A 15,276-nucleotide genomic window follows, 5' to 3' on the forward strand; every position below is an offset into this window, starting at 1 on the left:
CATTATAAATACAAATAAACAATGAATTGGTTTATAAACAAATAAAAACAAATAAACAAAGTTGATTTTGTGTTTTCTTTTCTCAAGTGGCGTCCTTTTTTCGACGACGAAAAAAGTTTTTTCATAAAAATGAAAAGATTTTAGGTTGTGACCCTGTTCTTTTAACTAGATGAAAAACATTTTTGACGAATAACATAACATTTTAGATCGTGACCATTGTATTTGAATGGAAACTAAATTCTTTTTATCAATATAATAACATTTTAGATGAGGACAATAATATTTTTCTTAGAACCATGTTCACTGAGCCAACATTGTTGCAGGTTAAAATGTTACATGGTCGCCGCAAAAATAGCTGCTATCATATTATTTTGCTCTTCGAATATGATTGTGACAATCATGTTTCTTCTCTGCGTGCAGATGTTCTTTTTTTACCATTTTGTATATTAAATATTTTTTGGAGAAATCGGTGATCTTGTGCATTTAAGGGATAACAATGGACCTCATTTTTATAGCCGAGATGGAACGGAGTTCTACATTGCGGAGAAATCACTTAGAGAAGTTTTGAAACACTCAGAAATGTCGCTAGAATTACTGAGAGGGGATAATCCACCGCTGAAAAACTTATTGGTGTTTAGGGATTAAAACCATGATCCGTCGTATGCAAAGTGGGTATGATAAACACGTTCTCCACCGTGTTCTTTTGAGTTTTTCGTAATATTGAGACCAGATGTAATTAACAGTCCTGCCAACATAAGAAAAAATAACTACTTCGAATTGCAAAAACTGCGAATTTTAAATTGAAAATTAAAACTTTTTGAGCGCAATAGTAAGCTCAAATATTCTGGAAATACTGCACATTCTGTTTGCAGTATTTCCAGGTACAAAAATTCCACACTTTATCTTGATCAACCATACAAAATCTTTGCACTGTCAGCCATTATTTCCAACTTTGTATTTAATGTGGCTTATTCATCAATTTCGTCTACTTTCGACCACAATTAAACATTAAGTAAATTTATTCATATTTCACTTACAAATGCCTTGCAGCAAGTTCTGTAATCAATACTCATTAATTCAATAATTACGTTTCTTTTGTTTCTTGCAGCGTAATCTCTCCAATCAAAGTCATGTCGTTCTATTGGCCGTGCCTCTCAATATTTCTGGTAAATTCACTTGTGAAATATCCGTTGAGGCGCCATCATTTCAAACTGCCATGGTTTCCGGCGAAATGGAAGTTGTAGGTGAGTATAGCGATCAATGTAAAACATCATTAATAAATTTTGAAGTCATTTTAGTCCTGGGCAAGGTGTTCGTAATGTTGGAACAAAGAATATCTGTGTGTGTGTGTGTGTGAGAGAGAGTTTAAACCGGACCATGGGAACTTTTCATTCGAATGGTTATTGTGCAAACCAAACAAAAAAAAAAATACACACAAATTAATTAGACAAATGAATTTTTGTGGTATTCCATTCTAAAGTTTGGTTGATGGTTACCGATATTTTTTCACAATATTTTCCTTTTCATTAGCCACAATTACTCTCATCTTGATTAAACGTTTCTACACATAGCGAAAAAATGCATCATTAGAACCTGAGTCAATCCAGACATTTGCGTCTGTCCGACCGTCTGTCTGAGAATACATTTTTGTGTTCAAAGTCTATTGATATTGATTTTGGAAGGCATCGGTTTAGATTTACCTATAGCTTCTATATATTTCTTTCAGCCGAAATGCTCCTACATGGCCCCGGAAGCCACAATTTTATCCCGATTTGCTTTAAATTTTATTGTGTCATAAAGTGTAACAAATTTGGTTGAAATTGGTTCAGATACAGTTATACTTCTCGCCCGATTTTCACTAATGTGACATCAGAGGCCATCGTTTTACTACGATTTACGCAAAATTTTGCACAGGTGGTTGCTGTAGTATTTTAACTATCCACAGCCGTATATACTTGTTCTATTTTTACATCACACACTAACACAATAAATTGTAATTCACAACTTTTTCTCTGTGTACATAAAACAAACCAAAATGGTTGAATTCCTTTATTCTGACTCGCAAAAAATTAATAGTTTCCACTCATTTGTGTGTATATCGACAATGCTACTCATTTACACTTTTTTCCTAAAATGTTTTTCTGTTTCTGTTCTTCTATTCCCTTCAATCCTTTTACGTGAAATTCGATGGGCATTTTCATTACACAGAATTACCAGAGGAGCAAGCAAGCGTAACGGGCATACAGCCACGATATCGTATTGGTGATTTGGTTGACGGCAATTGCTCAATTAAATACTCTAAACCAGCTGCTAATTTGACATGGACTATTAATGGCATCGTGGTAAGTACAGAAAGTGGTAAAAATATACAGTCTAGAATATAGAGTATATACGTCTACCCACAATTTGGCAATTTCATTATAAGAAAAAAAAAAACAAAACATGTGAACTGAGAAATTTAATATAAGAAAAAAAAAACATAATAATAAGATAATTAAAATTAACAAATTCCATTAAAATCTTTTTTTTACAAAAAAGGGGGGAGTATATGATGCTTTTATGTGTTAACTCAAGGAAGTCTTTACAATTAGATGCACTCACAACAGAAATTACTTGGATTTAAAGATGTTAACCTTCCCCTAAGGATTTTGATATTTATTCCGAGCTAAAGATAGTGCTTTAAATCTAAGTTCTATAAAATTAAAAGTAGAATTCAAACCTCATTTATATAATTTTCATTCTGAAAAAGGGAAATGAAGTATAAAGATTAACAAAATACGTGTCTCTCAGATTTTTCTAAAATTTCTAAATTTCACCAATAATGCGCCCATCTTGAACTACTTACGGCACTAAAAACATTTTTGAAATTTTTCGCAAAATTTTCTTTAATAAGTGATATACGACTTTAATAAAAGGACGCAAATTAAAAAGAACAACATTTTCCAATCAAGGACTATTAACTTTCTTTAAATTAAAGTTCTTTGTGTTAATGAAATTTATTTTTTAATATTGTGTAAATTGCGTGTCCTAAAAATTAATTGCTCTTTTATATTAGATTACAATTTTTTTATCATTATTTATTTTTTCTATTTTTAAAATAAACAAGTATATACGGCCGTAAGTTCGGCAAGGCCGAAGCTTATGTACCCTCCACTATGGATTGCGTAGAAACTTCTTCTAAACACTGCCATCCACAATCGAATTACATAAGTTGCGATAACGCTTGCCGATGGCAAGGTATCTTAAAACCTCCTAACACCGCCTTCTAAATTGTATGTAAGTCCATACATGGTATATATTATTATTAAATCAAAAAGGATCGATTAAATACGTATATAATTCAGTTTGACAAAATTTTCTATAGAAATACAATTTTGACAACATTTTCTATAGAAATAAAATTTTCACAAAATTTTCTATAGAAATACAATTTTGACAAAATTTTCTATAGAAATAAAGTTTTGACAAAATTTTTTATAGAAATTAAATTTTAAAAAAATTTTCTATAGAAATAAAATTTTAATAAAAATTTTCTATAGAAATAAAATTTCGACAAAATTTTCTATAGAAATGAAATTTTGACAAAATTTTCTATAGAAATAAAATTTTAATAAAAATTTTTATATTTCATGTTAGCCTGATAATGAAACAGGCAATTGACGTCCAAATGCATTATATCTAATTATACAATTATTTTGCGAGCTTTATGGACAGATATATATCTGTCCATAAAGCTCGAAAAATATTTGTATAATTAGATATAATGCATTTGGACGTCAATTGCCTGTTTCATTATCAGGCTAACATGAAATATAATAAGCAACGATGAGCCCGTCGTAAAACTAGGAAAAACACGACTAATGTACGCGTTAGAATTGTTGTTGTATCCTGGAAACCAGTTTCTGTTAATTGTCATATGTTGTAGTTGACTGTAGAAACAATAAGCATTGTTCGACTGTTCACCACTTAGGTGAATTCTAACAAATTAGCTTTCTAAAAATAAATTTCGTGTTGTTGCATTACTATGTAACAAAACGAAATAAAAAAAAGATTAAGGGACTTGTAAGTTATATGAGGTTAGGATGATGTACAGTGGGAGAAAAGATCATTCAATTTGTAAGAGGAAATTTCCCAAATGTTTTCTCCATAAGGAGTTAGCATAAAGGGCCCAAAATTGAGTTATCTCTCCCAGCCAGATCTATACTAACGGCTGTGGAAAGGTTCATTCGCCCGAACCGAAACATGTACAGTCCAGGCGTGTATAGATTGGTATCTGGCGTTTTCTTTTCAATGGCTCTATTAACTATGTTCCTTAATCTATATCTGTCCATAAAGCTCGAAAAATAATTGTATAATTAGGTATAAAAATTTTCTATAGAAATAAAATTTTCACAAAATTTTCTATAGAAATAAAATTTTGACAAAATTTTCTATAGAAATAAAGTTTTGACAAAATTTTTATAGAAATTAAATTTTAAAAAAATTTTCTATAGAAATAAAATTTTAATAAAAATTTTCTATAGAAATAAAATTTTGACAAAATTTTCTATAGAAATAAAATTTTGACAACATTTTTGGCCATGATTATGAACTGATATGGACCAATTTTTGTGTGATTGGAGATCGGCTATACATAACTATAGACCGATATGGACCAATTTTGGTATGCTTGCCATGTACTCAACCACGTTCCACATTTGAACCGGATCAGATGAATTTTACTCCTGCAAGAGACTACGGAGGTCAAATCTGGGGATCGGTTTATATGGGGTCTATATATAATTATGAAGCGATGTGGACCAATTTTTGCATGGCTGTTAGAGACTATATACTACCACGATGTACCAAATTTCAGCAAGATCGGATGAAATTTGCATCTCTTTGAGGCTCCGCAAGCCAAATCTGGGGATCGGTTTATATGGGGGCTATATATAATTATGGACCGATAGGGACCAATTTTTGCATGGTTGTTAGAGACCATATACTAACACCACGTACCAAATTTCAACCGGATCGGATGAAATTTGCTTCTCTTAGAGGATCCACAAACCAAATCTGGGAATCGGTTTATATGGGGACTATATATAATTATGGACCGATATGGACCAATTTTTGCATTGTTGTTAGAGACCATATACTAACACCACTTACCAAATTTCAGCCGTATCAGATGAAATTTGCTTCTCTTAGAGGATCCACAAACCAAATCTAGGAATCGGTTTATATGGGGACTATATATAATTATGGACCGATATGGACCAATTTTTGCATTGTTGTTAGAGACCATATACTAACACCACTTTTCAACCGGATCGGATGAATTTTGCTCCTCTAAGAGGCTCCGAAGTTCAAATCTGGAGATCGGTTTATATGGGGGCTATATATAATTACGGACCGATATGGACCAATTTTTGCATGGTTGTTAGAGACCATATACCAACACCATGTGCCAAATTTAAGGCCGATCGGATGAAATTTGCTTCTCTTTGAGGCTCCCCAAGCCAAATCGGGGGATCGGTTTATATGGGGGCTATACGTAAAAGTGGAACGATATGTACCAATTTTTGCATGGTTGTTAGAGACCATATACTAATACCATGTACCAAATTTCAGCCGTATCGGATGAAATTTGCTTCTCTTAGAGGATCCACAAACCAAATCTAGGAATCGGTTTATATGGGGACTATATATAATTATGGACCGATATGGACCAATTTTTGCATTGTTGTTAGAGACCATATACTAACACCACTTACCAAATTTCAACCGGATCGGATGAATTTTGCTCCACTAAGAGGCTCCGGAGTTCAAATCTGGGGATCGGTTTATATGGGGGCTATATATAATTATGGACCGATATGTACCAATTTTTGCATGGGTGTTAGAGACCATATACCAACACCATGTACCAAATTTTAGCTAGATCGGATGAAATATGCTTCTCTTATAGGCTCTGCAAGCCAAATTTGGGGGTCCGTTTATATGGGGGCTATACGTAAAAGTGCACCGATATGGCCCATTTGCAATACCATCCGACCTACATCAATAACAACTACATGTGCCAAGTTTCAAGTCGATAGCTTGTTTCGTTCGGAAGTTAGCGTGATTTCAACAGACGGACGGACGGACATGCTCAGATCGACTCAGAATTTCACCACGACCCAGAATATATATACTTTATGGGGTCTTAGAGCAATATTTCGATGTGTTACAAACGGAATGACAAAGTTAATATACCCCCCATCCTATGGTGGAGGGTATAAAAATTTGAAATAAAATCCTAATGTGTCCAACCGTCTATTATCGTAGAAGCAGTTTTTATTGATGTTTGTCGGATCTTATTGTAAATGGGCCATATCGGACCAATGAACCCATATAAACCGCTATTGAAGAGCAACTTTCATCCGTTCCGGTTGAAATTTATCAAAAATATTATCGTGAGGCCAAAGATTTCTTGTCCGTAAAATACGAATTTGAGTTTTGCTTATCATATAAGACGCACTTCTCTGATATAAAGCTTATTCCTCCTCCAAAAGTCTTTTCAATAAAATCGTTTTGTCTTTATGGTTAATTGGTTTGATATGACAGAAAACTAAACTATGTTGGATTAAAGTCAACTTGGCTTTAGTAATTTTGAAAAATTCTTCAAAATTAATTAAATTGTCTTTAAATTTGTTGACTTTTTGGAACTTCACTCTAAAACCAAAAAGCGTTCAAAAATAGGAAATGGCTTTCAACACTTTATGTCAAAGACGTTTTGAACGACTTGAAACATATCGAAATTCCTACTTGTTGATTGTTATCGTAGGGGGGTCGTAGGGTGCACGGAAAAAAGTTTTGTTGTTCTGAAATTGTCTTCGAATATGCTGCAAAACTGAGGGGTGACCGCATCAACTTTTTTTTCCTTTAGGCCGTGACCCTATCTAGTGTCCAGTTACACTGAAAAAAATATTGTCGTGAGGTCAAAGATTTCATGTCTTTAAAATACGAATGCAAATTTTGCTTAGCACGGAAGACGCAATTCTCTACCAAAAAGTTTTTTTCTTTGTCCAAAAGTCGATAAACTTTTCAATGAAGTCGTATTATCCTTATAATTAAGTGATTTCACTTAAAAATGGGTATCATAACATGAAAGAAAAAATATTTGGGGTAAGGTCAACTTGACTTTAATAACTCAGAAAAATTCTTTATATTTAATGAAATTGTCTTTAAATTTGTTGCCTTTTTGCATCTTGACTACAAAGCAAAAAATAATTCAATTATAGGACATATTTTTCAACACTTCATTTTAAAGACGTTTATTACTTGAAACATATCATAATTTCTACTGGAAGTCAAGTCTTAATTTGGAAAACAAAGTTGTCGTTAACTCGTTTTTAAAGGACTTTGATAGCATATGAAGAAAAAAAGCTGAAAGCGAAAAATTAAAATTTGCTTCCTAGAAGCAAGTACACAAAACCCAAATTTAAAAGAGAATTGTGTCTTAAAAGTATCCTTACTTGTATTCTCCGCTTCTTTGGCTCGGAATCAATACCAATATTTTTAAGGTAAAGACAAAATCTTTGGAACCGGGCATGCTTTTTTTCAGTGTATGAGAGGTTATTTTTAATGCGTTAATATCGCCCATTTTTTAGAGGTATCCGCTTTTCATAGTGGCCAAGTTTGAGAGATTTCACTGTATATTTTTCGGTGTCATCGTATTTCTTTGCACGACATTAAACACTAAAGTTGAATGTCGATTTGGTTTTAATAACGGAAACATTTTTATAATTCGATTCCAATGTTTATAATGCAATTCAAAATGTATGCATTGATTGTATGGGATTTTTTAGTGAAACATTTATGCAAATACCTCATCCCAAAATTTATTAGTATTTCTATTTGTCCAACCACAATCATACTTCAAATTTTGTCATATCGCAAAATCTTTTTGTATGTCTTCTCTTTAAGCACCCCTTTAATACACTTATATAACATTCATAACAAATAAATCTTTGAATATTACATTCTATGACTCATCTTAGATCATAAATTTCACTCTATCTTCCATCACCATGTTTACATTTTGTGTCCATAGATGAATAGTTTTTGTCAGTTTCAGTTCCTGCTTCACCTCCGCATTTGGTCACAAAACTCACCCACCATGCAAAGGAAAAACAAATACCAAACATAAACCATAAAATATGAAATCAATTTATAAATATTTATTATTGCTCGTATCCCCCATATACGTAGAGCTACAGAAGAAGCATTACTCGAAGAGAGAGAAAGGACATAATGGCTTTACTCCTACTTTTCAACAGTAAATGCCAATGGCAAGTATGCATAAACACAACAACTAGACTATAACGGCGACAAGGGCAAAGAGAGACAAAACGGTCGAAATATTATTGAAGCGGAAATATTCGTATAACGATCAAATATCAGATGACGATGATGATGATGATGACTTAAAGGAAAATAAAATTACAAGTTGCTAAGTCTCATTTAAAACGTGACTTGTTATTTCACATTAAATATTGTTCATATCATATTAATGTACATTATTAGATAGGGACAACAGAAACATAAAGGTAAATAGCTAATGGAGAGTGAGTGAAAAATATGTATTAATATACGACCCAGTCTAGTAAACTCTTCATCTCTAAATTAAATTTTATGGACAACGTTTTCCAGACCAAAGGCATATAAGATATTCTTTAATAAATTTTGAATCTCTTCATTATAGTTTTTTCTTAATGTACGAGTAATGCAAAATAGTTTTTTTGAAGAAACAATCATTAATTTTACAGATATTGTAAACCTTTCCATTAAAAGGTCAGTACTATATACATATATAAAACAGATAATTTAACTCAATTGATGCGCAGATTCTAGTTCCTCTAGGTTTAGAAAAGACTTTAGAGGAATATGTTTTTTTTCATTTATAATTTTGATTATTTCTGGAAAAGTAATCGCGAAAATAAAGCGATTTTCAAGTCGAAAACCGAACATAGTACCTACCTAAAGATAACAATATTTCTACAATATTCAGTTTGTGAATAGTTGTTGACATCTCACAAAAAAAAATCAGTAATTGAGAGTTGTAACCCTTTTCTTAAATTTTATAAATCCTGTACTCAAACAAATGCGGCTATGGAAATTTGATCTAGCACTAAAAAAATGGTGAATCCTCTTGGACTCTTGGATTCTGGGACTCTGGAACTCTATTTTAGTTCATGCAATCATTGTGTTTTGAGAAATTTTCATTGACCTTAAAATTGTATTCATATTTAAACATTTTAAAAGAAAATCTTCACTCCAGCGCTTCCAAAACGGGATTCCGAGATAAAGATTTCGTGTTCCAACAAGACATCGACCCCAAACACACTGCCTGAGATGTGAAAATGTGACTCCTTCACAACACCAAATACCTCAAAACGACACCGCAAAGCCCAGGTACCAACCCCATTGAAAGCTAGGGTTTCATTTGGAATCGTGGATCAGACAAAACCAAATTTCATCTAAGACACCCTTAAAAAAGTGTTACAGGTGGAATGGGGCAAAATCTCTCAAGAAACGTGTCGAAAATTGGTAGAGTCGATGCCAAGACAACTGGAAGCCATTTGCGCTAAGGGCACCATACCAAATACTAAGTGGACTGTCTCATACAATGTTCTTACTGATGCGACGAATACTTTTAAGAACATTTTTTAGTTTTTGGATTTATTGTTTAGAACTAATACAGTGAAGTTAATCTCTTGACTTTTTATTTACATTTTCTTTTTATGTATGTCCATGGAACCATTTAAATAAAACTATTTAATAAAAATGTTAAACAGTTTACAAAAAACAGTACATTCGATTTCAAGAAATGGAAACCGGGAGGGTTGACGAAAGATATCAACATAACACGGCGAGAGAATCAAAATAGAGCAATTTCTGCTTGTATGTTGTTTCGGAAAACTGTTTTATGATAAGGCCAAAAATTTGATATGCTTCAGTCTAAATATTATTTAATTTGAATATTAGAATGAGTATGTGTTTTGTTTATCATTTTAGCATTACGAGCACAATTTGTTCTTGGTTCGTTAAAAGAAATCAGAACGTACGAGTAGTAAGTCAAAATATTCAGGCAAAGGAAATTAACAAAAAAAAAAAAAAAAATACGGTGAAAACTATGTACAAAACTTACAAAGGGATCTTCATAAAAATAACGAAAGTGCACTATACTCTTTTTAGAGTTGGTACAGTAAAATTAAAAAAAGTAGGAAACAGTGAAAAATTAAAAGAGTAAAATGTATAAAAACAAAGATTAGTTCCTCTTTATTAATAAGTAGTCCAGGAGGACTTGACGGACACCTTCAAATATAAAAGCGGGCAAGTTCGAGTTTTGCAGCTAAAACAATTGAAAAGTTTATTTTCTTTAAAATGAATTGTTAAAGTATTATTATTATTAAAGTAAAAGGCAACAAGGATCATTTTAGAGCGATAATGCCAAATTAATACCGTCCTTAAAGGTAAAACTGCAATTAAGTACAAAACACGATAAGTGTTAAATGCATTTAAAATGGTTTGAAATGCTAGTAAAAAACTGTTCACGCCTAAATAAATTTATGTGTATATTATAAAATTATTTATATATGTTTATACTCGACTCCACGTTCTTCTATTGTAAGAGTTTTTGAAATCCTTCCAAAATTTCAAACTTTTATAGCAAAAACAGTTTTTTGTTACAAAATTTTTATTTTTGCAATAAAAAACAAGTAAGAAAAGTCTAAAGTCGGGCGGGGCCGACTATATTATACCCTACACCACTTTGTAGATCTAAATTTTCGATACCGTATCACATCCGTCAAATGTGTTGGGGGCTATATGTAAAGGTTTGCACAAATACATACATTTAAATAGCACTCGATCTGGACAGAATTTAATAGACTTCTACATAATCTATAGACTCAAAGGTCGGCTAATGCACTAGGGTGGAACACAATGTTAGTAAAAAATATGGGAAACATTTAAATCTGAAGCAATTTTAAGGAAGCTTCGCAAAACTTTATTTATGATATATCGCTCGATATATGTGTATTAGAAGTTTAGGAAAATTAGAGTCATTTTTACAACTTTTCGACTAAGCAGTGGCGATTTTACAAGGAAAATGTTGGTATTTTTACCATTTTTGTCGAAATCGGAAAAACATATATATGGGAGCTATATCTAAATCTGAACCGATTTCAACCAAATTTGGCACGCATAGCTACAATGGTAATTCTACTCCCTGTGCAAAATTTCAACTAAATCGGGGCAAAAAATTGGCCTCTGTGGTCGTATGAGTGTAAATCGGGCGAAAGCTATATATGGGAGCTATATCTAAATCTGAACCGATTTCAACCAAATTTGGCACGCATAGCAACAATGGTAATTCTACTCCCTGTGTAAAATTTCAACTAAATCGTTAAACATTAGCCTCTGTGGTCACATGAGTGTAAATCGGCCGAATGCTATATATGGGAGCAATATCTAAATCTGAACCGATTTCAATAAAATTTGGCATACTTGCAAAATTTCAACCAAATTGGGATAAAACTCTAGCTTCTGGGACCGTATTAGTCCATATCGGGCGAAAGATATACATGGGAGCTATATCTAAATCTGAACCGATTTCAATAAAATTTGGCACACTTGACTGTAGTACTAATTGTTCTTCTTGTGCAAAATTTTAAGTAAATTAGGGTAAAACTCTGGCTTCTGGGGCCATATAAGTCCATACGGGCGGAATTTATATATATGGGAGCTATATCTAAATCTGAACCGATTTCTTCCAAAATCAATAGGGATCTATTCTGAGCCAAAACACATACTTGTGCCAAATTTGATTGGACTAAAACTGCGACCTAGACTTTGATTACAAAAATGTGTTCACGGACAGACGGACATCGCTATATCGACTCAAGAGCCCACCCTGAGCATTTTTGCCAAAGACACCATGTGTCTATCTCGTCTCCTTCTGGGTGTTGCAAACATATGCACTAACTTATAATACCCTGTTCCACAGTGTGGCGCAGGGTATAAAAAATAATATTTTACCCAAAAGCTCAGTCCATTTCATTTATATCAAGAACTGTTTCCGACTGCAAAACTTTAATAACTCACATTTCGAAGTTTCATTATAAAAATTTAATATAGTATAAATATAAATGTGTAAATTAAAAAAAAAATGGTGTTCGGTCAGAGCAAGGATTGAACCCACGACCCTTTGCATGCTAGGCAGACATGCTAACAACTGTTCCACGTGGCCAACAAATGTACAATGTAATGTTTGCATGGACTCGTGGGCGCTGCAAACTATGCTATATAAATATAATTTATTTATAACGATAATTGTCTACTGGTGACTATAACAGCTACGTAGCCAAGTGGATAGTGTGTTGTTACAAACTGTATGGCCTCGGTTCGATTCTCCGTCTCCGGCAAAAGGTAAAATTTTAAAAAAATTATAAAATTGAATAATTTCTTCAACATTATTTGTATTACAGAAAAAAGTGTCGAGAACTAAAAAAATTTGTGGAAATGAAAATTATGTGAGGGGATGAGCACAATCTTCTTTGGGGAAAATTCTTCCAAGCATATAATATTTTTGGGCTCAAAATGCTTCTAAACATATAATATGTTCACATAAAACAAACATATTAATTTTTCGGCAGTATCCAATAATATATGTGCTTCCTGCAAAATATGTTTGGAACATATGTTAGAGTAGCGGTTTTTTTTTTTTTGAGGGTGTATATATAATTTTTTCGCGGTTCATTGTATTCTGAGTGCAGGACGCATATGTAGTCAAACCTATATTTATGTATAGGTACATAAATATAAGTTTGTCGACCTTGATAAATTACTAGATTAGGAAATACTTATATGGAATAGTAAGAAGAGATGTAAATTCGTGTAAAGTCATCGTTCACAGGACAATATTTTCAAGCGTTACAAAGAGTATGTCAAAGTTAGTATATTTCCTATACTATCATGAAGGATATTTAGGAATATTGGGAGGTAGATCAATAGACGTTTAGACACAGATTCCCAGTAGCATCAAATGTTTTTATTTAATTCAACACAAACATAATATTGTTGCCACCCACATTTCGCAAATATTATCATAGTTTTCGTTTTTTTTTTTTTAATTACACCCATTACTCCGTGGTCCGTAGTGGTGTCTTGAAGAAATCTATTGAATAGTGTATTTGTGTTTCTCTTTTCTTCAACGTTTCCTTAGAGCACTTTTAGCGAGCAGTTAACAAAAGAATAGATTTACAGTTGAGTGATTAAGTGGAGCAAGGAGTTGCGGCTGTGGATGTTGTCAGTCGTTGCAAAACTATCCTTCTTTAAGCTCTTATACATCCATTCAATGTGGATAATGTGGCAAACAACAACGGCTCCAGACGAGAAAAAAACCAACAAAGAAGCGAGACGAAAACAATGTTATTGTGGTTTTAAGTTTAACTACTATATCTCCCCAAGAACCGAGTAAATCTCGGCGACTAGTTGCGATTCTTCTGGCGGGTCTCTCCTTCTTGTTATAGATATTGCCTCCAATGAGAGTTTGAGCACCCAACATCCTTGCATATACTTTAACTTTTCATCTCCTCTATCGCCAATTGAATGACTTGACTTTGTCGAAATGCTTGAATGATGAAGGCTAGTGTTGGGGAAAAACACGCGGTAGATGATAACGGAAACGATGACGATCCTTTTTGCGGTTACTTTAAAGTGTGTTGTTACACTGATGGTTGTGAGTGGGACGATGGCGATGGGGTATACTGAGGATGGACAAGGGACTTATTGCTGTTCATTGTATTTTACGCTGGGTTTTGTACACTCTGTTTACTCTAATGAAAAAGCACTTGTCAGAAGTGGACTAATGATGAGAAATTTATTTCGCAAACAAAACAATGACAGAAAACTCAATGGCATTGCTTTTGTTGTGCAGAAAACTTTGTAGCATAATTTAACATTTGCAATTGTATTCAAAATGAAATGAACAGCGATATATTCCTCAAATATGCCATGGACGCCATGGAAAGTATACAATTGTGTGAGTTAAAGGAAAAATCAAAATCCCAAAATTATTCAAATTTGTTCACGGTATTACACCCATTGGCGAATACGTATGCAAATATGTTTAAAAATTAAAAAAAAATGAAAAAATATCTATAACAGTACCAAAGATTAATTCTAACCGATTTTTTGCAAGATAAGTTGGATTGAAATATAATAATTCTAAATGCTCAAAAAACATTGACCCCACTAGGAAGGAAAATTTTGGTTAATTTTAGAAAAATTAGGTTAATTTTAGAAAATCTTAACTAAACTGTATTACACTCGCAGATGTAACACCGATTTCATAAAAATAAGTAAATATTTTTCGACAAATTCAAGAAAATTTGTTAGGCATAACTATTTCTTTTTATACCCTCCATCATAGGATGGGGGTATATTAACTTTGTCATTCCGTTTGTAACACATCGAAATATTGCTCTAAGACCCCATAAAGTATATATATTCTGGGTCGTGGTGAAATTCTGAGTCGATCTAAGCATGTCCGTCCGTCCGTCTGTTGAAATCACGCTAACTTCCGAACGGAACAAGCTATCGACTTGAAACTTGGCACAAGTAGTTGCTATCGATGTAGGTCGGACGGTATTGAAAATGGGCCATATCGGTCCACTTTTACGTATAGCCCCCATATAAAGGGACCCTCAGATTTGGCTTGTGGAGCCTCTAACAGAAGCATATGTCATCCAATCCGGCTGAAATTTGGAACATGGTGGTGGTATATGGTCTCTAACAATCATGCAAAAATTGGTCCACATCGGTCCATAATTATATATAGCCCCCATATAAACCGATCCCCAGATTTGGCTTGCGGAGCCTCAAAGAAAAGCAAATTTCATCCGATCCGGCTGAAATTTGGTACATGATGTTGGTATATGGTCTCTAACAACCATGCAAAAATTGGTCCACATCGGTCCATAATTATATATAGACCCCATATAAACCGATCTCCAGATTTGGCTTGCGAAGCCTCAAAGAGGAGCAAATTTCATCCAATCCGGTTGTAATTTGGAACATGGTGTTAGTATATGATCTTTAACAACCGTGCCAAAATTGGTCCATATCGGTCCATAATTATATATAGCCCCCATATAAAACATTCTCCAGATTTGACCTCCGGAGCCTCTTGGAGGAGCAAAATTCATCCGATCCGGTTCAAATTAGGCACGTGGTGTTAGTATATGG

The 15,276-nt window shown here is 33.3% G+C and overlaps 1 protein-coding gene across 1 annotated transcript in view; it reads left to right on the top strand.

Annotated features, from left to right (window-relative positions):
• beat-Ic (beaten path Ic) overlaps positions 1 to 15,276 on the top strand; it is a 107,622-nt gene that overhangs the window by 56,942 nt on the left and 35,404 nt on the right. Inside the window, exons 3-4 of the mRNA XM_075294363.1 lie at positions 1,109 to 1,244; positions 2,209 to 2,342. Coding sequence (XP_075150478.1) covers positions 1,109 to 1,244; positions 2,209 to 2,342 — 270 coding nt within the window. The remainder of the gene's footprint in view (positions 1 to 1,108; positions 1,245 to 2,208; positions 2,343 to 15,276) is intronic.

The sequence above is a fragment of the Haematobia irritans genome, chromosome 2 (genome assembly GCF_050003625.1).
Source record: "Haematobia irritans isolate KBUSLIRL chromosome 2, ASM5000362v1, whole genome shotgun sequence".
Classification (NCBI taxonomy): domain Eukaryota; kingdom Metazoa; phylum Arthropoda; class Insecta; order Diptera; family Muscidae; genus Haematobia; species Haematobia irritans.